The sequence below is a fragment of the Borostomias antarcticus genome (genome assembly GCF_949987555.1).
Source record: "Borostomias antarcticus genome assembly, chromosome: 4".
NCBI lineage: Eukaryota > Metazoa > Chordata > Actinopteri > Stomiiformes > Stomiidae > Borostomias > Borostomias antarcticus.
Window position 1 is genome coordinate 32,019,310 of NC_140237.1, and position 22,500 is coordinate 32,041,809.

The 22,500-nt window shown below is 49.0% G+C and overlaps 1 protein-coding gene across 1 annotated transcript in view; it reads left to right on the top strand.

Moving 5' to 3' along the window:
- Positions 1-22,500, top strand: part of LOC311308495 (elongation factor-like GTPase 1) — a gene marked incomplete at its 5' end in the record, with an annotated part of 65,045 nt that continues 42,545 nt past the window's right edge. Inside the window, 6 exons of the mRNA XM_084437456.1 lie at positions 1-112; positions 2,809-2,931; positions 3,492-3,591; positions 16,199-16,311; positions 16,524-16,702; positions 17,910-18,045. Of these exons, the coding sequence (XP_084293582.1) occupies positions 1-112; positions 2,809-2,931; positions 3,492-3,591; positions 16,199-16,311; positions 16,524-16,702; positions 17,910-18,045 (763 nt within the window). The remainder of the gene's footprint in view (positions 113-2,808; positions 2,932-3,491; positions 3,592-16,198; positions 16,312-16,523; positions 16,703-17,909; positions 18,046-22,500) is intronic.

Genomic DNA, 22,500 nt, shown 5'->3' on the forward strand with positions numbered 1-22,500 from the left:
ATGGCGTCCCTGGGGGTGAAGGTGACGGCCCGAGACTCTCGCCACTCCGACCCCAAAGTCCTCCTCTCCGCCATCTGCAGCCAGTGGCTCCCAGTCGCACACGCCGTGCTCTGTATCCTCCCTGTGTGTGTGTGTGTGTGTGTGTGCACGCTTGTTGTGGGAAACCTGGTGAGCTTGAGGTGCCACTTGGGGGTCAAACACTTGGGGGTCAAACACAAAAAGCAGTTTATTCAGTGTGGGGGCCGGAAGGGTGTGGGCAGAACAGCCATCTTGAATTCGTCCTGGTGTGTGTGTGTGGAGAGGGGTGGTTCCTTCAGGTCCTGCTGCCTGTGGACAGAGACAGGGGGGGGGGGGGAGTCAGGCTGGAGTTACTGAGGGGGAGGGGGGGGGGGACAGTCCAATGTCCTCAGTACAGAGTCTCTAGGGCCAGAGTCCCGGTGTTGGTCCGATCCGTGGTCCAACGTTGGTGGTAACTGCAAAAAACATTAAAGACAATAATTTAATACTGAATTTGAGGAGAAATTACTTAAAGGTACCCACGAAACGTGAATCAAAACAATCAGTTCTTTGTTTATTTTCGAAATTCCTCGATTATATGGTTCCTTGTAGTCTAATAACATGTTGAATCACTTGAATGTCTTTCCTACCTTGTAATTTCTTCGCAAAATGATATTTCGCTAATGTTTTGAAAACAACAAAGATGTGTGAAACGTCACTATTATGTGCTCCGTGTATTGACGCAATGACGTAGTACGCAATTTCGGGGACCAAACCTTCTCGGAATTTGCTCTAGAGCGATACTAGTGGTCAAAACTACATGGGTACCTTTAATACTAGTGAAATTATCTGTCCATGCAGCAAGATTATTTTACTTGATGAGAAATCTTAAATAAGCTGGTTTGAGTCTAGAAATAAGATAGAAACTAGTTAATAACTTTTAAACAAGATACCTAATCTCATATTTCAAAATCTACGATTTTAAATCTGCAAGCACAGAACAATTTGCTTTGTGATCCACAAGTCTGTAGTCACTGGGGGGGCGCTGGGCCCCCACCCTACTGGCTCTGGTCAGGGCCAGGGAGAGACCTTTCTCCTGAGGAGAGAAATCCGCTCTGGGAGCCAGGGAGAGACTCGACCGGCTGATATCTAGAGCCCCTCTCACACACACACTGAAACCCGGAACTTTGACCTCACCCGAGGAGCTGTGGGTGAGACGCAAATGTCCGAACCGGTCAGACCGGACTTTAAACCAACTCTCAACGCTGACATTCCACTGACTCCGGTCGCGGTGCGTTCCGGCTACTGTACGGCAGCCGGCGTTGACCGCGGCTGTTTTAGACGATGATTGTGTTTCCGCAAAACGTCGGCGGAATTGAGGCGCTACCTGCCCGGGTGCCTCGTTGGACGGAGTGATGTCCAGTCGAGCTGGCGTGTGTGGATAGAGCAGGTCACCGTCCGGAGAGCTCAGCAGCCAGCGGGGGGGGCGTGTTGGGGGCGCGTTGGGGGCGCTGGTGACGTTTCTGTCACGCGACCGACATGCAACCGGAAGAATACAAACATCCCAAAACACCTGGATGTGCTGTAAACAAAATACTGTGATTTCCGCAGCGAACCTTTTGTGTAGGGCTGGGTTAAAAAAATCTATTCTGAATCAAATGATTCAGAATCGATTCATGAATCCCAAAATCGATCATTTATTTAATGAATGAATAAATGAAGGAATGAATAGTTCATTCATTCATTCAATGATTCATTCATTCATTCATTTTTGGAAATCGGTATCAATACCCAGCCCTAGTATTGATGTGTTGCATAACTTGGCAGTCATGTAATTAAGGTTACAGCTAAAAAAAACAAAACAGGTTTTAGTAACACTAACCGAATCGATATTGAATCGAATCGAATTGAATCGTGATAATCGATTCTGAATCTTGTGAATCGGAATTGAATTGATTCTTGAAATTCTAATCGATACCCAGCCCTTCTTTTGTGTCATGTCCTTCCTCCTCGTGCACGCTCTACCCCTGCGCCACCCCTCGCCCAAAACACGTACTTCCTGTCGGCGAGATCGCTGTCTGACACGGACGTCTCCTGTTGTGCTGAAAGGTCACCTCGGTGTGAAAGGGCACCTCTGGACCTGACTCTCCACACGCTGTCCGGAGTTCATATGAGGGATCGTCACAGGTGAGACGGCCGATCCGCCGTTGTCCCCGCGTCCACAGCAGCTGGGAGTGACGAAGCTGATTGGCCACCGCCTCAGTCTCTGTCCGTGGTGCTGAAGTCCCTCCCCCGTCGAAGTCCCCCCCCTCTTATTCTCGTGGATGCCCCCCCTGTCTCCTGCAGCCCCCCCTGTTTCCGATAGAAATCCCCCTGATCGCTCTATAGGTAACGCATATAGTAACGCAGCTACTAACCCTGTCTTCCTCTCTCCCCCGTAGCGTCTCTCCCTCTTGTACTATACCCAGTTCCTGGAAGGTTCCCCCTCTGCGGTTCCCATGGTTCCCGGAGAGGCCCCATGCTCTCCTCTTGTCCAGTTCCATCGCACAATGTGTCACCAGCTGTCCCAATTAATCTAGTCCACCCCCCCCCCCTTCCCTCACACTCTGTAATTTGTGTTGCCTCTGTGTATGAATTGCGCTATACAAATAAAGTTTGATTTGATTTGATGTGGAGGGCTTTGGCAGCCAGGGGCCCCACAGTACGCGTGTGTGTGTGTGTGCGTGCGAGTGTGTGTGTGCGTGCGTGCGTGCGAGCGAGCGAGCAAGCCCTTGCATGTGTGTGTGTGTGTTTTCCTAAGCCTTTCTCCAGCCATGGTGTGTGAGAAGCTGCCCAGCCCTCTGGACATGATGGCGGAGAGGGTGGAGAGGCTGATGAGTGTGGGGGCGCGGAGGTTTGACTCACTGCCTGACCAGACCCAGGAGCTGAAGAGAGGTGACGCACACACACAGACACACACACACACCTCCACCTACAGACGTGACAAACACGCACCGTGTGAAGTGTAAAGATTTTCCAACGCACTGCTTGTAATGTACCGTTCAACACTCATGGGCGATGCTAAAGTGCTAATGGGTTGTAGGGATGTGTTGTGAGTATTCTGACAGGGCCGTAGGGATGTGAGTCCTTCTTCTTCTTCTTCTTCTTCTTCTTCGAGTGAGAGTGAGAGTGAGAGTGTGTGTGTCAGGGCTTTTTCCTAGGCTGGGCTTGAGACCAGGGCTAACATGTCCCATGACATAACTATCTGGATGTGAGGACAGGGGCCCAGCAGCCAGGCAGAGAGACATTTGGGGTGTGCGTGGAGTTGTATCGGCGTAAAGAAAAGCCTGGATTCTCCCTTCGAAATGTTTCACGCCTTCGAAATGTCACGTTCATAATGTCATAGCAAGATGCCTCTCAACATATTGACTTCATTGATTCAAACGTGCGTGTGATGAATCCAGAGTGTGTGATTTTTACCTGTGTGTGTGTGTGTGTATGTGTGTGTGTTGCAGCCTTCCTCCAGTGTTCCAGCGAGGAGACCGCCCCGGTCATCATCTTCGTGTCCAAGATGTTTGCGGTGGACGCCCAGGCCTTGCCTCAGAACAGACAGAGGTAAGGAGCCCTCGCCACCCCGGTCGTACCTCCCCACGCCGCCAGCAGACACCAGATGGCGCTCTCGCCCCGTCGCCTCCGTCCCCATGACCTGCTGCTCGGGTCACACTGGTCCCGCCCTCCTCAGAGTCTTTGTCCCAGCCACGCCACGGACCGGGGTGTGGGGTTGCATGGCTGTCAGGAGAGACCCCTCCGAGTCCCGTGTTTTCTTAGTCGTCCACGGGAGCCCGGCTGTAGCTCCGCCCTCCTCGAGTCTCTCCCCCCCTCCTCGCGTCTCTCCCCCCCCTCCACGCGTCTCTCCCCCCCTCCTCGCGTCTCTCCCCCCCTCCTCGCGTCTCCCCCCCCCCTCCACGCGTCTCTCCCCCCCCCCTCCACGCGTCTGTCCCCCTCTACTCGCGTCTCTCCCCCCCTCCTCGCGTGTGCCCCCCCCTCGCGTGTCCCCGACCCCCCTCATCGCGTCTCTCCCCCCCTCCTCCCCCCTCCTCGCATCTCTCCCCCCCTTCTCGCGTCTCTTCCCCCCCCTCCTCACGTCTCTCCCCCCCTCCTCGCGTCTCTCCCCCGCGCCCTGCTCCAATCCCTCGTCTGCGTCAACCGGAGGTAGGCCACGTGGGCCACGACACCGCTGACAGATGGACCCCGGCCTGCCCGTCTGCCTGCCTGATGGAAACCCCCAACACCCTCAGACGTCACACAGGCAAGACGTTCAGACAGAACCCAACGCTGCGTAGTCCGGCTTAGGGCTGGGTATCGATTCGAATTTCAAGAATCGATTCGATTCCGATTCACAAGGTTCAGAATCGATTATCACGATTCACATGAATCACATGACTGCCAAGTTATGCAACACATCAATACTAGGGCTGGGTATCGATACTGATTTCCAAAATTGAATGAATCATTGAATGAATTAATTAACTATACATTCCTTCATTTATTAATTCATTCATTAAATAAAAGATTGATTTTGGGATTCATGAATCGATTCTGAATCATTTGATTCAGAATCGCTGAATTAGTTTTTTAAACCCAGCCCTAGTCCGGCTCCTTAATCCGGGCCCCCATCTCCGCCTATGTCCTATGACTGTCGCCTTTTAGAGCTGGGGGGGGGGGGGGGGGTCAGGGCCGACGTAATCCCGATGTGGTTAACAGCGCAACAGTAGAACGAAAGGCCCTGGACGACACGCTACAGCGGAGAGGAGTGCCACAGTTGCTCATTGGAAGCAGATGTGTGCAGGAAACTGGGATGACGGGGTGTTGCCATTAGGGCTCCTGCTGTTGTTTTAATGTGCCCGGCCTGTGGAACATGTGTAGGAGGGCACGAACAGGCCGGAAAGACAGACTCCAGCTAGGTACTGCACTCTGTTTCTCTTCCCTCTCTCCATCCCTCTCTTTCTCTCTCTCTCCCTCTCCTTTCTCTCTCTCTCTCTCTCTCTTACTCCGGCTCTCTCGCTGTGATTTCTCTCCCCCTCTCGGTCTCTCCCTGTCCTCCCTCTCTGACCCGGGTTGCTCTCTAGCGTGTGTGCGTTCCTCCGCCAGGACTGTGGTGTGGAACAGAACCCTCCCTCATCTCCGCTGGCAGTCGGCGACCCCCTCTCTCTCCACCCTCCCTCCCCCTCTCTCTCCACCCTCCCTCCCCCTCTCTCTCCACCCTCCCTCCCCCTCTCTCTCCAACCCCCTCCCTCCCCCTCTCTCTCCACCCTCCCTCCCCCTCTCTCTCCACCCTCCCTCCCCCTCTCTCTCCATCCTCCCTCCCCCTCTCTCTCCACCCTCCCTCCCCCTCTCTCTCTACCCTCCCTCCGCTGTCACAGTTGCCTCTAATTGCCGGCCCCGCCGTTCCCTACCAGAGAAACAGAACTGAGGGGAGAGGAGCTAGACAGCCTGTCAGAGAGAGAGAGAGAGGGGGGGGGGGGGAGAAGAGGGTGGTGTAGACACTGTAGAGCGACAGACGAGAGAGACCGAGAGAGAGAGAGAGGAGGATGACAGAGATGTGGCGGTGAAGGGGTAGATGGCGCGAGGGGAAGGGGGAGCGAGAGGTAGAAAGGCAGAGTGTCATCCCGCACCGGCAACTAGGCGAGGTCTGTCCAACATCCAGTGTATAATGAGCCGGCGACGCCCCTCCGGACCCCAGCGTCTGCCACCTGCTGCACTAGCACACTCGCTGCGGGCACATCCCTGGCCACCCGTGGCGAAGACGCATAAACCGCAGGATATCACCACAGGCAATTCCCTGGCATCCTCCAGGCACCGGGCATACACATCCTCTCAGGCATATCTTTGGCTACCTGTGGTCCTTGAAGACCCCCACATAGATAGCTGATATATATGCAGGTCACCTGTGGGATTAATGGTGCGTTGATGCTATTGTGTAGCAGTGTAATATAACAGCAGCGATCCCTTGCCTATCCTGTGGTTTAGTCAGCTATAGATAGTGTGTCATATACAGTATAGCTTTAGGTAAATCAATGGCTGGAACAACGCAATGAACAAACCATTCGCTTCACTTGTTTTGTGATAGGCAGCATAGTAGCTAGCCTGGCTTCGCCATCCTGATCACGTGAGCTCACATTCTGTTTCTGTCTGCAGATCAGTCTGGCCACGCCCCCATTCGACTTCCACCCGACAGATATTTGCCGGGCCAATCACAACCGTTTATCTAATAGGGGGCGGGGCTAAATACCACAACTCTACTCGTTTGTAACGATCATACGATGACTAACCCATGTTTTCGTTGGGTGTTTCGTTTATTGGTTATAAGTTTATTCAATTGCGTCCAGAGGCATTTTTTTTTGCGACCGTTGATAACGCCCCTTGGAAGTCGAAAATAAACTCAGCAGCTCCAGACCCTTCGCATTTTTGTGTGTTGGGTCTGGTGAAGCCAGGCTACATAGCATCATCCCTGACTCCTCGTTAGTGAGCCTGTCACAGCATGTCCATGTCTAGACCTTTTCCGGGCTGTCCCAACCCATAGTGTCTCTACTGGCAGGAGCAGAAAGGAAAGAGGAGTAACATTGTGGATGTTTTGGATAATCCTGCGTTGTTATTATGTCCATTGATTATCTGGTTGATCCATCCAGTTTATTCTGGCTAGTGATGCATGATATGCATTTTTCCAACCAATACCGATAACCAATATTTACCTGCTTCCCATGGCTGAAAAACCGGTTAAACTTGGGACTGAATGTAAACAAAGCCGGCGTGTTGTTCTTATGGGAAGGGTGGGGGCGGAGAACCCGGAAGCAATAGCCAAAAACCAAAACATGCTAATCGATGCTAATCGATCTGCCCGCCCCCAAGCCCGGCTGGAAATCAGCTAAAAACAAGCTTAGTTTGCAGACTAATTATACGTATTTCGTGAACCTAAAACTGTTGTCTGTTATACTAAGTGGGTACTTTCATAATACAGAAAAAAAACAAAAAATGAAAAAAAAAATGAAAAAAACGTATTTTGCCCCCTAGCGCAATTCAGGGTTTGCCGAGTTGCGGACCAAATCACCAGCGGCTGTCACATATAATTTCACGTTTTGGTATTTTTGAAAGAATTTGATAACCTGTAGTTTATGAACATCTGAGGGCAGTGTTGGGATTAACTAGGTGTAACTCCACTACCTGTGGTAGTAACTAGTAATGTAACTAATTGCTCTTACAAATTTGTAACGCAGTTACAGTTACCAAATGTTAAATGGGCTAGTTACTAGTTACTTTTTTCTTGCGAAATGGACAACCGCAACAACCACAGTTCCAATGTCACCTGAGCTTGAGGTGGCAGCACCTTAGAACCATGAATTACTGTAATCATCATAAGTGTAGTCTATGTGCAGGTGTGAGAACTTTATCCACATCAAAGAAGTGTAATTATAATCTGTACAAGCAGCTAGTAAAACAATACGCTTCCACAAAGCTTATCTAAAGACCCCAGTGCTAGTGTCGCTGACCAAGGACAAGGATACACTCCAATGCAAAACAAGCAGGTAACACAAAAGTGACTTTCCCTTGTACTGTAACTACTGTAGTTACTGTTTATAATCAGTCATTTGTAACGTAACTCAATTACTTTTGAAAGCTGTAACTAGTAACGGCAACTGATTTCTAATTTTCAGTAACTTGCCAAACACTGCCTGAAGGTAAGAAAGTTTAAGATGTAGTGGGCAAAGATGGATGATTTAATATTCCTCTTACCAAATCTAACTGACATTACTATTGTTAACACAACAAAGACTACAAAAGGAAAACAAACCACACACTCAAGTTCTCAGTGCTGGTTGATTTATTGACCCTCAAGCTCGATGCTGGGTGATTAGCGAGAGCTTGAGTGTGCGGTTTCTTTTTCTTTTCTAGTATATTTCACCCGTTACCGGCACCTCTCCGAGACTACAGTGTGGGTTTTCTCCTTTTTCCTCAACACAACAAAGACAAACAACACTTCTGACTCAAATGTTAATTTATTTTCTCTAGTGAAGTGCTACCAGAGCAAGGGAAAGCTAAATATTTTATAATGCACAATGCTTTGTACTGTATAACTAAGAGTGAATATGTCCCCCTTTTATAAGAACAAAATAAGGCTACATCTAAGAGTAATTGGATCAAAAAGTGTAAAATATAGTTGTTAAAACAACACTGGCTTCGTATTATCGTCTCTATCGGCTAAAATTTCATATAGCTGATAAATGTGTGTGTGTCTTGGCACAGGGCGTGTGTGATTCGTTAGTGCAGTAATACTGGAGTAGTAGTGTTTGTAGTTGGTGCATGTTGCATGCTTCTTCTGCTTGCAACTTCCTGCTTTCAGCTGCTGCCGCCAGCTAGCCCTCTTTGTGGGGTGAAAAGAGGAGCCGAGTGCGTAAGTCTCCTTCTGCCGGTACACAGTCTCTCTACCACCAAGACTTCTGCAGTGCCTCCTCATGGCCACATGGTAACTGGGTACCTTGCGGTTCCAGGCTAAACTGTAGGGGATCTCGGAGCAGCAGTGGGCCCCAGAGGGAAGGAACAAAGCCCCCCTCGGTGTGTGGGCACACTCTGGCGTCTTCTCAACCACTGTCCCAGCTATGGGCAAATAGCAAGGGCAGATGAGGCCCAGCCATGGTAGGCCACCCATCTAGAAGGTCACTCTGAACAAGGAGGCAGCCTGAGTGGAGCAAAAATTCAGTGAGGCCTGGAAGGTCATTAACGAGATGAGTGGATGAAAAAGGGCAAAGGTCCTCGAAAATGTCAATATTGACAATGGTCCCTTTACAGCTGCGGAGCTCACCAGGGGGAAATCCACTCTGAGGCAGGGAAAGAGTTCTGGGCCAGACTGCATTCCCCCAGAGGTCTTTAAGAACTGCGACCTTGATGACATCATCTTGGACATCTGCAACCTTGCCCTAATGAAAAATAACAAGCCTCATATATGGTCTGTCCAACGTCATCCTAGTGCCTAAATCTGGGGATCTCCCAAAGTCGGACAACTACCACGGCATCAGCCTGACCTGTAAAGATGTACAACCCCATGATACTTAACAGGCTGTGGAGCGTCATCGACCCTCACTTGAGAAAGAACCAGAATGGCTTTCGAGAGGGGAGGTCCACAGTAACTCAGATCTTGGCCCTAAGGAGGATCATCGAGGATGTGAAGAAGAACAGCATGACAGCGGCTCTGTTTATTGATTATTGATTTCAAAAAGGCATTTGCCTCAATACACAGAAGCGTCATGATGAAAATCCTTAAGGCACATGGTGTTCCCCTCAACGTACTGCAGGCCATAGGGACCATGTAATCGAACACAAGGGCAAGGGTTGTGATGCCGGACGGCAACAGCGAGGATTATGACATCATGGCGAGAGTGTTACAAAGGGACACCCTCGCACCTTTCCTCTTTATAATAGTCCTGGACTACGCACCGAGGATTATGACATCATGGAGGGAGTGTTACAAGGGGACACCCTCGCACCCGTCCTCTCTATAATAGTCTTGGACTACGCAATGAGGCAGGCCATCCAGGGAAGGGAGGAGGATCTTGGCTTCACTATAACACCTAGAAGGTTGAGAAGGTATCCCGCTGTACAGACCTGGACTACGCCAACAGCATCAACCTGATATCTAACCACTTGATGCAATCACAAAAGCTCCTGACCAGAGTGGAAAAGGAATATGCCAAACTGGGTCTTGGACTGAACGCCAAGAAAACTGAGGTCATCACCTATAACCTCCCGGCCATCTGCCCCTACTGACAGCTGAAGGTACTGCTCTGAAGGAGGTTGAGGACTTCAAATTAAAAAACTTAACAGAGCAGGACCTGAAAGTGTGGAAGGTGTTCACGTGGAGAGCTCTAAACGGCATGAGCAACGTGTGGAAATCAAACCTCTCCCATGAAACTAAGCTCCACTTCGACGCCACCGTGGAGGTCATTCTCCTGTGGGGCTGTGAGTGCTGGACCCTGAGCCACTCCCTGCAGAGGTCGCTGGACGGATGCTACACCAGAATGCTACGTGCAGCACCGGACATAAGTCATAACGCGCACGTCAGTATTGAAGATCTGTACGGAGAGGCCAAGGGTGAGTGGGAAGATAGCAGCAAGGAGAATGAGGCTGACTGGGCACTGCTACAGACACAGAGAGCTTCCGACCAGCAAGCTGGTCTTAGGGGAGCCATCTCCATGGCACGGATGCAAGTTGCGAGGACGTCCTACCAAAACATTTGTGGATATAATTAAGAATGATCTAGAATTGGAGACCACTGATGAGATCACCAGGTGTATGGAGGACCTGGATAACTGGTGATGAATACATAATAATATCAAGTTGCCATTATCTGGATGATAATTATCGGCGCCAATAATATTGTGCATCCCTAATTCTGGTTGGGTTCCCATCTTGTCTGGTTCTGGAGAGTGACCAGGGCTGCGTGCTCTCCTCCTCCTCTCCTCTCCCTTCTCCTCTGTTCTCCTCCTCTCCCTTCTCCTCCCCCCTTCCCTCCCCTCTTCTACTCTCTCCTCCCCTCTCTCCTCTCCTCTCCCTTCTCCTCTGTTCTCCTCCTCTCCCTTCTCCTCCCCCCTACCCTCCCCTCTTCTCTCCTCTCCTCCCCTCTCCTCTCCTCCTTTCCTCTCCTTTCCCTTCTCCTCTGTTCTCCTCCTCTCCCTTCTCCTCCCCCTTTCCCTCTCCTCTTCTCCTCTCTCCTCTCCTCTCCCCCCTCTCTCCTCTCCTGGTAGGGGACATGCTAGAGCTGTCTTGTTTCTTCTGACCTATATTTTAAGGAGGAGATCCACACTTTGCATATTAAAACAGTCGAGTTAAGATACAGTATGCCTGGCCCAGATCCTATGTCAACATGTGAGAGACCATTAATAATCATGTCACTTTACTTGGCTTGATGCTCAGTGATCTTTGATGGAGAGGCTCTTTAACCCGATCAAAGCACTGTCATCACACAGCTGTCACAGCTACAAGGAAACACATTATTCACTGGCTCCTGGATGGCTTGGATTTCTTAGAAATGTTGCTAGGTGAAGACCACCCCATGCGTTTCACGGACAGGAAGAGAAAGTGGATCAGACTCTATTATAGACTGGTCCTCCTGGAGAACTGGTCCTTCAGTATGGAGAGCTTAATGAAAAAAAGACTGATTATTTTTGGTCATGACCCCTCAGACTGTACCACTGGTTTGTTGGGCCCCTTCTCCCCAAATATCCATTCTTCAGTCAAAAATCCCAGGGTGACCTTTGACAGTACTGTTAAATTTGACAAACAGGTTAGCTCTGTCATAAGAACTAGCTTCTTCCAACTAAGGCGTATTGCGAGGTAAAGGGTTATCTCTCCCCCCAAAGACTTAGAGAGAGTAATACATGCTTTTATCAACACTCGTCTTTGTTCTGGAGCTGTACAGCACTTTGGTCGTCTTGATTATTATAATTCTTTGTACGTCGGCATCACTGAGTCATTGATGCGTCGCCTGCAGCTTGTGCAGAATGCAGCGGCCCGTCTCCTTACTGGCAAGTGAAAACGCAACCACATCACCCCAATCTTGGCCTCGCTCCACTGGCTCCCAGTGCGTTTTAGAATTGATTTCAAGATTTTGTTGTTTGTTTTGAAAGCTCTTAATGGACTGGCACCTCAGTATCTTGCTGAACTCCTGCACTTTCACGCCCCAGCTAGAGAGCTGAGATCCTCTAATCAGCTGCTGCTGGCTGTCCCAAAGACTCGGCTGAAGACCAGAGGTGACCGAGCCTTTGGGGCGGCGGCCCCTAGGCTCTAGAACAGTCTGCCCTGGCACATTAGGTCTGCCCAGCCCCTAGGCCCCTAGGCCCTGGAACAGTCTGCCCTGGCACATTAGGTCTTGCCAGACCGTAGAGATTTTTAAGTCTTCTTTGAAGACTCAGCTGTTCTCCCAGGCCTTCAGCTCAGGTTGAGCTGGACACCCGATGGCCCCTGTATTGTACTGTCTTTATATAGATTTGTGTCTATGGTGTATGGTGTACTGTAGTGTTCTGTTGCGTGCTGCGTTGTGTTTGTTGCTCTGGAGCTGTACAGCACTTTGGTCAACCTCGGTTGTTTTAAATGTGCTTTATAAATAAAACTTGAGTTGAGTTGAAAGCTCTGCTACAGTACAATTTTGAAGTGGCTCTGTGATCCTACTCAGGTTGCCTCCAAGTACCACAGTCACCTTCAGAGGACATCGGTGCACCGTTTAATACTCACTAGAAAACTGTCAAGCATCTGTCTGTATTTATTTTCCCCCGTTCACATGTTGAGAAGTCGGCCTTTGTGTGAAAGTTCTGCGTTCGATCTGAATCATTGTTTCAAACCTCCTGCCCCTCAGTGTCTAATGAGCCTTTTCAAGTAGGCCTTTTGGTTCAGACTTCATCAGGAAACATTGTTTTATCTTCATTAACGATACGGGTCTGTGTGTGAGCTCGGGTGTGTATGAATGAGCTCCAGGCAGGGTCTCCTGGCAGACACCGACACAAGCCTCCGCAGGATTCGGTTGCCATGGCAGCCATCATCAATTTAGGTCTCGATAATAGTTATAAGAACGCTCGTAGGAGTGGCGGGCCAACCTCTCTCTCTCTCTCTCTCTCTCTCTCTCTCTCTCTCTCTCTCTCTCTCTCTCTCTCTCTCTCTCTCCTACACCTCTCCTTTTTTCTCTCTCTCATTCACCCTCTTTCCACCCCCCTCGTTTCTCTTTTCAGTTCACCTCCAACAGGCTTGACCCAGTGTTAAGGTGTCCTCATGTCTGATTGGCTGATGATGTCATTGGATTGTGTAAGTGGTTCTCGGCGGTTGGTAGGCAGAATAGCCAAGCTGACTCCATCAAAGCGAACTGGCCCACACCAGCCTGGTGCTATGGGAGCAACGCAGATGGGTTTTCGTGTAGCCAGAATACACTGTGTGAAACCTTTATTCTTTGTCTTTCATGATAATTAACACATTTTCAAGGATTCCAAACACAGATAACAGGTTGTTGGGATGAGTTGTTCATTATAGAACAAACGAGACTGAGAAGGGAACAATTAAAGAAAGCTTTTCGGGGGAACTCATATGAGCTCTGTTTGCGAGGACTGCAGCATCCAGCAAGTAGTACAAAGCCAACAGACTGAAGTTTGCATAGCGAGTTCATTCATACTCGGATGCAAATGTCTCTGGGTGAAGATAACCAAGAGACATGCACAGCATTGCACAAAGGGGATGAAGAATGCCTGCTTCACCTCAGACTAGTGTAGTACTCACTACTTCATCTCAGACTAGTGTAGTACTCACTACTTCATCTTAGACTAGTGTAGTACTGACTACTTCATCTCAGACTAGTGTAGTACTCACTACTTAATCTCAGACTAGTGCAATACTGACTACTTCATCTCAGACTAGTGTAGTACTGGCTACTTCATCTCAGACTAGTGTAGTACTCACTACTTCATCTCAGACTAGTGAAGTACTCACTACTTCATCTCAGACTAGTGTAGTACTCACTACTTCATCTCAGACTAGTGTAGTACTCACTACTTCATCTCAGACTAGTGCAATACTCACTACTTCATCTCAGACTAGTGCAATACTCACTACTTCATCTCAGACTAGTGCAATACTGACTACTTCATCTCAGACTAGTGTAGTACTCACTACTTCATCTCAGACTAGTGTAGTACTCAACACTTCATCTCAGACTAGTGTAGTACTCACTACTTCATCTCAGACTAGTGCAATACTTGACTACTTCATCTCAGACTAGTGCAATACTGATTACTTCAACTCAGACTAATGTAGTACTCACTACTTCATCTCAGACTAGTGTAGTACTGACTACTTCATCTCAGACTAGTGTAGTACTCACTACTTTATCTCAGACTAGTGCAATACTGACTACTACCTCTCAGACTAGTGTAGTACTACTCAATACTTCATCTCAGACTAGTGTAGTACTCACTACTTCATCTCAGACTAGTGCAATACTGACTACTTCATCTCAGACTAGTGTAGTACTCACTACTTCATCTCAGACTAGTGCAATACTGACTACTTCATCTCAGACTAGTGTAGTACTCACTACTTCATCTCAGACTAGTGTAGTACTCACTACTTCATCTCAGACTAGTGTAGTACTCACTACTTAATCTCAGACTAGTGTAGTACTCACTACTTCATCTCAGCCTAGTGTAGTACTCACTAGTATTAAAAGCAAACAGCCTCCTTTCCTCTCCCGTGACATTTTCACATGCTCAAACTAAAACGGAAAGTATCCGCCATCAGAATCTTCTGGTGCTTGAGACTAAGTGATGAAGTGTGTTTTCACAGACAGCTCGAGCATCAATCTAGCGTTTCATTTTCCAGTCCCGTTTCTTTTCCCCTCTCTAGTGAAACGCTGCTCCTGTGGCTGTTGAGGGAAACCTGCTCCGGAGTTTGGAAGTCATGGCTTCAGAACCACAGTGGTCGAGGCCAGAACCCCCCCCACACACACACACACACCACACACATGCACACACACACACACACCACACACACATATACAGTACACACCACACGCATGCACACACACACACACATACACACCACACGCATGCACACACACACACACCACACACACACACTCACACACACACACACACACACACACACACACAGAGCGGTCGAGGCCAGAACCCCCGACTCATGTCTTTCCCATTATTCCCAACGAGTGACTGATTTGACCTCCTCAGGAAAAAGCACAGGCCGTCAAACTGTGGTCCGTTTGTAAAAATCCACACCGCTTATAAAGTCACAGCATTAAACGCTGCAGCTGCACAGTGTGAGGAAACGGGTGGTTTGAGTGAGAGGACACGAGCCTTCGCTAAAGTGCCGGTGCGCGCATGCTAGTTTTCTGGGCACATGCCTTCTATTCATTGGGTTGAGTTCTGAAGGTCATATGGAGAGGAAATTCACTCAGGGGCCGCGTTCCCGTACGCCAAGAAGTGTGTGCTGTGTACAGTAGTTGCTGCTCGTTAGTGGTGTGGACACCACTAACGGGTAGGGCTGGGTTTAAAAAAATCGATTCATCGATTCTGAATCAAATGATTCAGAATCGATTCATGAATCCCAAAATCGATCTTTTATTTAATGAATGTATGAATAAATGAAGGTATGAATAGTTAATTCATTCATTCAATGATTCATTCATTCATTCATTCATTTTTGGAAATCAGTATCGATACCCAGCCCTAGTATTTATGTGTTGCATAACTTGGCAGTCATGTAATTAAGGTTACAGCAAAAAAAAAAAAAAAGTTTTTAGTAACACTAACCGAATCGATATTGAATCGAATCGAATCGAATTGAATCGTGATAATCGATTCTGAACCTTGTGAATCGGAATCGAATCGATTCTTGAAATTCGACTCGATACCCAGCCCTACTAACGGGTGTCCTCGGTGTGTGGACAGGGCGTCCTCGTGTGTGGACAGGGTGTCCTGTTGTTCTGTTCTTTGGTTCCATAGCATTCATCAAGAAGCATGCGCTCACGCTACGCTCGTGTTGCCATTTAGTTAGATTTATTCAAACCAGAGGTGTAATCAACCTCTCCCCCTGTAGTCAGCGTGAGTAGGCATGGCCCGTCACGGTTGCCGTGGTGAAATTATGGGCTGCTCTAAATGGTTTGTTGTCACAGAATTGAACTGGGTTCAAGAATCTGTTGAGAGCTGTCAGTAGTGCTGTGAACAGCTCTATCACTCGAGTCACTGTGGTCACTCACACACACACAAGCTTGGCTGTTTGTGGTTTCAAGTGGATTAGTACACACGCGCACACACACACACACACCCCCCCACACACACACACACACACACACACAAACATACGGCATAGATTTGTAACCGGAGTAATTCTGCTGTAATTGTGTTGTATTTTTCCAGCAGGCCCAAGAGGACCCTACTTTATGTTGTCCATTATCCTCAAATGAAAGCCTTGCTGTAGATATCAAGGCCTTTTTCCAACATCAGGACATGTGTTTTCAATGGCTCTCTAAGAGGATGCATACAAAAACAACACACACAGGCCTGTTGGATGATAAGAGCATGTTTAATTCGACATCAGTTGCAACTGAAAGGTTCATGTTCTGATGAGCGTGTGTGTGTGTGTGCGTGCGTGTGTGTGCGTGTGTGCGCGTGTCCAGGCCGTTGACCCAAGAAGAGATTGCCGAGCGCAGAGAGATGGCCAGACAGAGACACGCTGACAAGATGGCGGCCAGTCAGCAAACAGAGAGCCAGGAGAGCCAAACCCAGCCAGGCAAGACTGTCTCCATCTCTCTCTTTCTCCAATCATCTCCCAGCCCTATAAGTAGAACCAATATTACAGTTGGCAAACTCTCTCTGTAGTTGACCTTTTCATCCGCATACAGGCGGAGGAAAACGCGTTGCGTTCCCAGCTGGTGACGTTGCTGTGAGTCAGTGTTTGCTCTCGGGGTGACGGGGGCCCTTCTCTCTCTCTCTCTCCCGCAGGTGGGGGGTGCGCGTCAGCCGGGACGCAGACCCTGACGGTGAAAGAGCCCAAGCCCGAGGACGCGGACGGGAAGGAGACGTTCGTGGCCTTCGCCAGGGTGTACAGCGGCCTGGTGAGGAAGGGCCAGAGAGTGTTCGTCCTGGGCCCCAAGTACGACCCCGCACAAGGCCTGCGCTCGGTAAACGCACGCACACATGCACGCACGCACGCATTTGAACTATCTGCATTATTCATAAGTATATCACATAGAGAAGATTATATACAGGGACACAAATACTAAAGGTGCATAACGGTCATTCACGATGTGTGACCTTGACTCTGTGACCTGTTTAGTGGTGTGATGCAAACAGCGATGAACCTGATAGGAAGACAGACAGATACGGGTGGTTGAGTCTGGTGGGAAGGAATTAGTCAAGCTTTTACTGTGAATGTGACGACGTCCTCATTGAGTGCCGTGTTCTTGAAGAGTGAATGAGAGACGGTGATCAGCAGAGGGAAGACATGCAAGTTCTCTTTGACATTTTAGTCCAGTCCAGACCCCACACACACACACACACACACACGCACACACACACACACACACACATACCTTGTGTTTTATGAAAGGCGCTATATAAATGAGTTATTATTATTATTAGTAGTATTATTATTAGTAGTATTATTATACACACACACACACACACACACACACACACACACACACACACACACACACACACTCACACACACTCTGATGCTGGTATTGTGACCTAATCCACTGACCTAGTCCCCTTTAAACATGAACTCCACTGGAGCCTACATTCATTGTATTAATGCTAATTGTACAGCTGCGCTTAAGTGGCATCAAATTAATCTTCAGCTCAATTACCAATTGCCTAGAGAGACATGAACAGCTGTATGAAACAATTACTATACAAAAGATTATGCTGCTGGTTTTTCAAAGAACTTTCGAAGAGTTTGAGTATTAATTAATTTCAAAGATAATCATTTAAGCCACAATCAGCATAATTTGATGTTTCCTCTTATTCCTTGATCTTATTCCCTCCTAGATATTCAATTCTATGAAATATATTTTTGCTCCTATTCTTTAGAATCTCTCCCTCTCTCACTCTCCCTCTCTCTCCCCCTCTCTCACTCTCCCTCTCTCTCTCCTCTCTCTCTCTCTCTCTCTCTCTCTCTCTCTCTCTCTCTCTCTCTCTCACTGTCTCGTATGGTCTCTCACTCGCTGTCTCTCCCCTCTTTCTCTCTTTCTCTCTCACTCACTGTCCTCTCACTCTCTCGCTGTGTCTCTCCCTCACTGTCTGTCTGTCTCTCTCCTTTCTTTCTTTCTCTCTCTCTCTCTCTCTCTCTCTCTCTCTCTCTCTCACACCGTCCCCCCCCCCCAGCTGTCGGAGGGCAGCGGCGTGTGTGACCCCGCCCCCCCCGTGCCTCACCTGACCTGCTGCTCCCTGGATAGCCTGTACCTGCTGATGGGCCGCGAGCTGGAGCCCCTGGACCAGGTGCCTTCTGGGAACGTACTAGGTGAGCGCAACCCCCGGCATCGCCACTCTCACCTACCCCTCCCGGCGGTCCCTGGCTCCGCCCCTCCCCGTATGGAGGGGAACCTCACTCCCTCTGTTTCCCTCGGCTTTGCCGTGGCTCCGCCCCCTTCGCGGTCCATCCCTCCGCCGCCCCCCCCCCCCCCCCCCCCGGTGAACGGCGAGCTGAGGGTGACCGCAGGGGTTTCACCCCCCCGTTCTATGTCCTCCACCGGCAATGTGAGATGAGTTTACTAAAGCAGAACAAAGAAGCACTGAAGCTGATCAGTCACCAACACACACACACATACACACGCACGCACACACAACACACACAACACACTACACACCACACACACGCGCACACACAACACACACAACACACTACACACCACACACACGCGCACACACACACACACACACATACAACACACTACACACACACCAACACACACACACACACATACACACGCACACACACGCACACACACGCACACACACGCACACACCACACACGCACACACACACACAACACACACAACACACCACACACACGCGCGCACACACACACACTCACATACACCACACACACGCACACACACACACACACACACACGCACACACACACACACACAGATAGGGCTGAGCTCTCTCAGGCCTCTGGCTCGGCCCCCTGTGTAAAGACTCTTCCTCAGATCCGTGTCCCGGAATGTGTTCCTGCAGTAGCGTCCGCACACACACATACACACACACACACACACACACACACACGCAATTAAAAAGCAAATTTATGCTCGCAAGGTTTCCCCCTTCAGAGGGGAGGGTCCCGCTCGGCTGAGGATCTCTGTGATGTTTGCGATGCGATCATCTTTAAGGAGTCGGCCCGGCCCATAAGTCTTCTGAGGGTAACGCTCGCTCCAGTGAACGCGGCGGTCTGCCCGGCGATAGCGGCGCCCCGGCGCTGAGGAGTTCAACCGAGGATCATCCGAGCCCGGGCACGCATCAACACAGCAGGCTCACTCTCAGTGGGGCATCTGCGTCCGCTTGTTCCCGGCTAGCCTACATACGGCCAGACAGAACGCCAAGCCGATGACTCATCGCGCCCGCCGAGCACTCTGCGAAATGTCATCATCTGACGCTTTTGAGAGAGAGTGCTTTAGACGGCGTTGGTTGGTTCGGTCGGTAGCTCTGGTGGTCTCGCCGGTGTTGCGATGGGGGGCCGGTATTGACATGCTTCATATTAGCAGGCCCTGCACCGGCTCACACACAGACGTGCCCTGCCTCTCCTATGAGCTTATCATGAATTATGAAACAGATGTGCATTAGGTTATCGACGCACTGTGTGCGTGTGCGTGTGCGTGTGTGTGTGTGTGTGTGTGTGTGTGTGTGGAGTGCGGGTGATGCATATCTGAGAAGGCAATTATCAATAAGGCGATATGCCCTTGAGTGCGCATCACAGACCCCGCCTTCATAATTCAGTTTGGAACGTCAGCACTATGGCTTCACCTCATAAATAGGCTGTAAATGGATTCTGGAGTGGCCTGATGCAGACGCCGCCGGCGCCCCCCCCCCCCCCCCCCCCGAGGGCCCAGCGTGCCGCATGGCGCCGTCCGCACAGGAAGCTCCGTGTCGGAGGCGGCGGCGCCTAATGAGGAGCAAAGCTCCATGATGGCGTGTTTCTCTGTGCACGGTGACACGGTGAAGTCGGAGCAGGACTGCAATGTGCGCTCGCACAAACATACACCCACACACACACACACACACACGGGCTGGGGGATGAACGGCGGAGTGCGAGTGTGTAGATCCCAGCAGGCTTTGGCCCTGATTGCACTCTGCTATTATCTGACGGAGGAAAGGGTTAGTTGGCGAAGGAAAGACATGATGATACACACACACACACACATGCAGATACACACACCAGCACACACACACACGCATGCAGATATACACACACACACACATGCATGCAGATACACACACATACACACTCACGCATGCAGATACACACACCAACACACACACACACGCCTGCAGATACATACACCAGCACACACACACACACACACACACACACACACACATGCAGATACACACACCAAGACACACATGCAGATACACACACCAGCACACACACATGCAGATACACACACCAGCACACACACACGCATGCAGATACACACACCAGCACACACACACACACATGCTTGCAGATACACACACCAGCACACACACACGCGCATGCAGATACATACACCAGCACACACACACACACACACACACACACATGCAGATACACACACCAACACACACACACACACATGCAGATACAACCACATACACACACACGCATGCAGATACACACACCAACACACACACACACACACGCCTGCAGATACATACACCAGCTCACACACACACACACACACACACATGCAGATACACACACCAGCACACACACACACACATGCAGATACACACACCAGCACACACACACACACACATGCTTGCAGATACACACACCAGCACACACACACACGCGCATTCAGATACGCACACACACACACTAGGGCTGGGACTTTTGCCCCAAAATCATATTCGAAGTTCGTTTATTTATTAATAATAATATTCGAATATATTCGAATTATTATTAATAATATTTTTACCATTAAATTCTTACAGAAAGACCTATCTAGGTATTAAAATAAAGTTGTGCACATTCTGTCCACTAGTGGGCATTGTATCATAGGCAATATCGATAAGCAATGATGTTTTCAGAAGCAAATACAACACACAATGTCAACAACCGTTCTTTTAATTTATGTCAGACCCTGGCTTGAACAGTAGGTTTTCACTGTTTGACAAAAATAAATAAAAATAAGCCAGTCAGGCTAGGTACTGAAAGAAAAATAAAAGATAAATAAAGGTAGTAGGATGTATATCCCATTAATCAAACATGTAGCCTAGGCTAAATCAGAACTTTCCATTATGGGCTATCTGGCTGCAGTAGGACTAGGATCATTTAAGCATAACAATCCAACGGCTCCAACTCCCCCAAAAGAACCCCTCCACTTCACAAGCACCAACCCCAATAATAATAATAATAATAATAATAAGCACAAGCTACCGAGTGCAACGTTAGCCTTGCTAACGGAGATAATGAATTTGGAGGAGAGTGTTGCAGCTGGTGCTAAACGAGGCAAAGGAAGAATATTTTGTGGACTATTATCACATCCATTTCACAGTTGGGATTATACAGAAAGGTGAGGATCGAGCCTGTGTTGGATGACCAACTCAAATGCCTGGCTAGCTCAATATTGTTGTAAGTTTAACATGAATCGCATATGCGAGCCGGAGCCCGTCGCTTTCACTGGATGACTCGTGAAGCATGCTACATTTATCTCGCATACTAAACATGTTTTCGTGGAGTAGTACAGGTATGTACTAAATCGCATGTAGTAGGCGAGTTGCAGTATGTACTATATAGTATGTAATATGGACATTGGGACACGGCCCAAGCTCCTTGGTAAGGGCTGGGTAAGGGCGATCAACCTCCTTGTTTACATTTTTACTTGCTTACCGGCTATTTGGATCCTGCCGTCACAGTCATACAACGACTATTTTTTAGTAACTAGTTAGTAGTTACTAGTTAAGACAACGCCTAAATTGCCGTGGTGCAACCGAAATTAGACACCAACTAATATGCGACTAACTAGTAGCAAATAAGAGTTTAGTCAGTGTTTAGTGTTTATGCTCTGGAATGGCAGTCAAACCAGTAACTTCCCACCCGGCAACTGGGAGTACATCGATCTGTACGAGTTCACGGGTGGGAAGTTACGGGTTTGACTGCCATTCCAGAGCATTTTCACGTGTAGGAGGTCGAAAAAACACGAGTTACGGGTTGCCTGGACGTGCTAACTAACGTCACCTCCTACAGGAGCCCAGGTGTCCAATAGCCTTGCTAATGAGCTCGCGATTGCAACTTCACCAGGCGTGAAAAACCCTCTGAATCTGAATCAAAAGCAACGTTTGCTAGCCAACACATTTACAAAAAATTATGCCTATAACAGGTTCGAATATTAAGGGCTGCCTAATATTCGTTCGAATACCAGTATTTCTGTCAATATTCGAATTATATTCGAATCCCGAAGTTCGGACTCCCAGCCCTAACACACACACACACGCCTGTGTATGATGTGGGATCCAAATCATCCACTGCTTACCACAGACGGCACAGGGCATGGACCGCATGACGAAGCATTGTGCGTGTGTGTGTGTGTGTGTGTGTGTGTGTGTGTGTACGGTACGTGTGTGTGTTTGTGAAGGAGGAGTGTGTGTGGGATTCAGACCTCCTCGATGATGTCTGCTTTGAAATGAGAAGCAGAGGCATCCCACCCGAGTGGAACTCACCACACACACACACACACACACACACACACACAAAGGGAAGGCGAGTCATTCT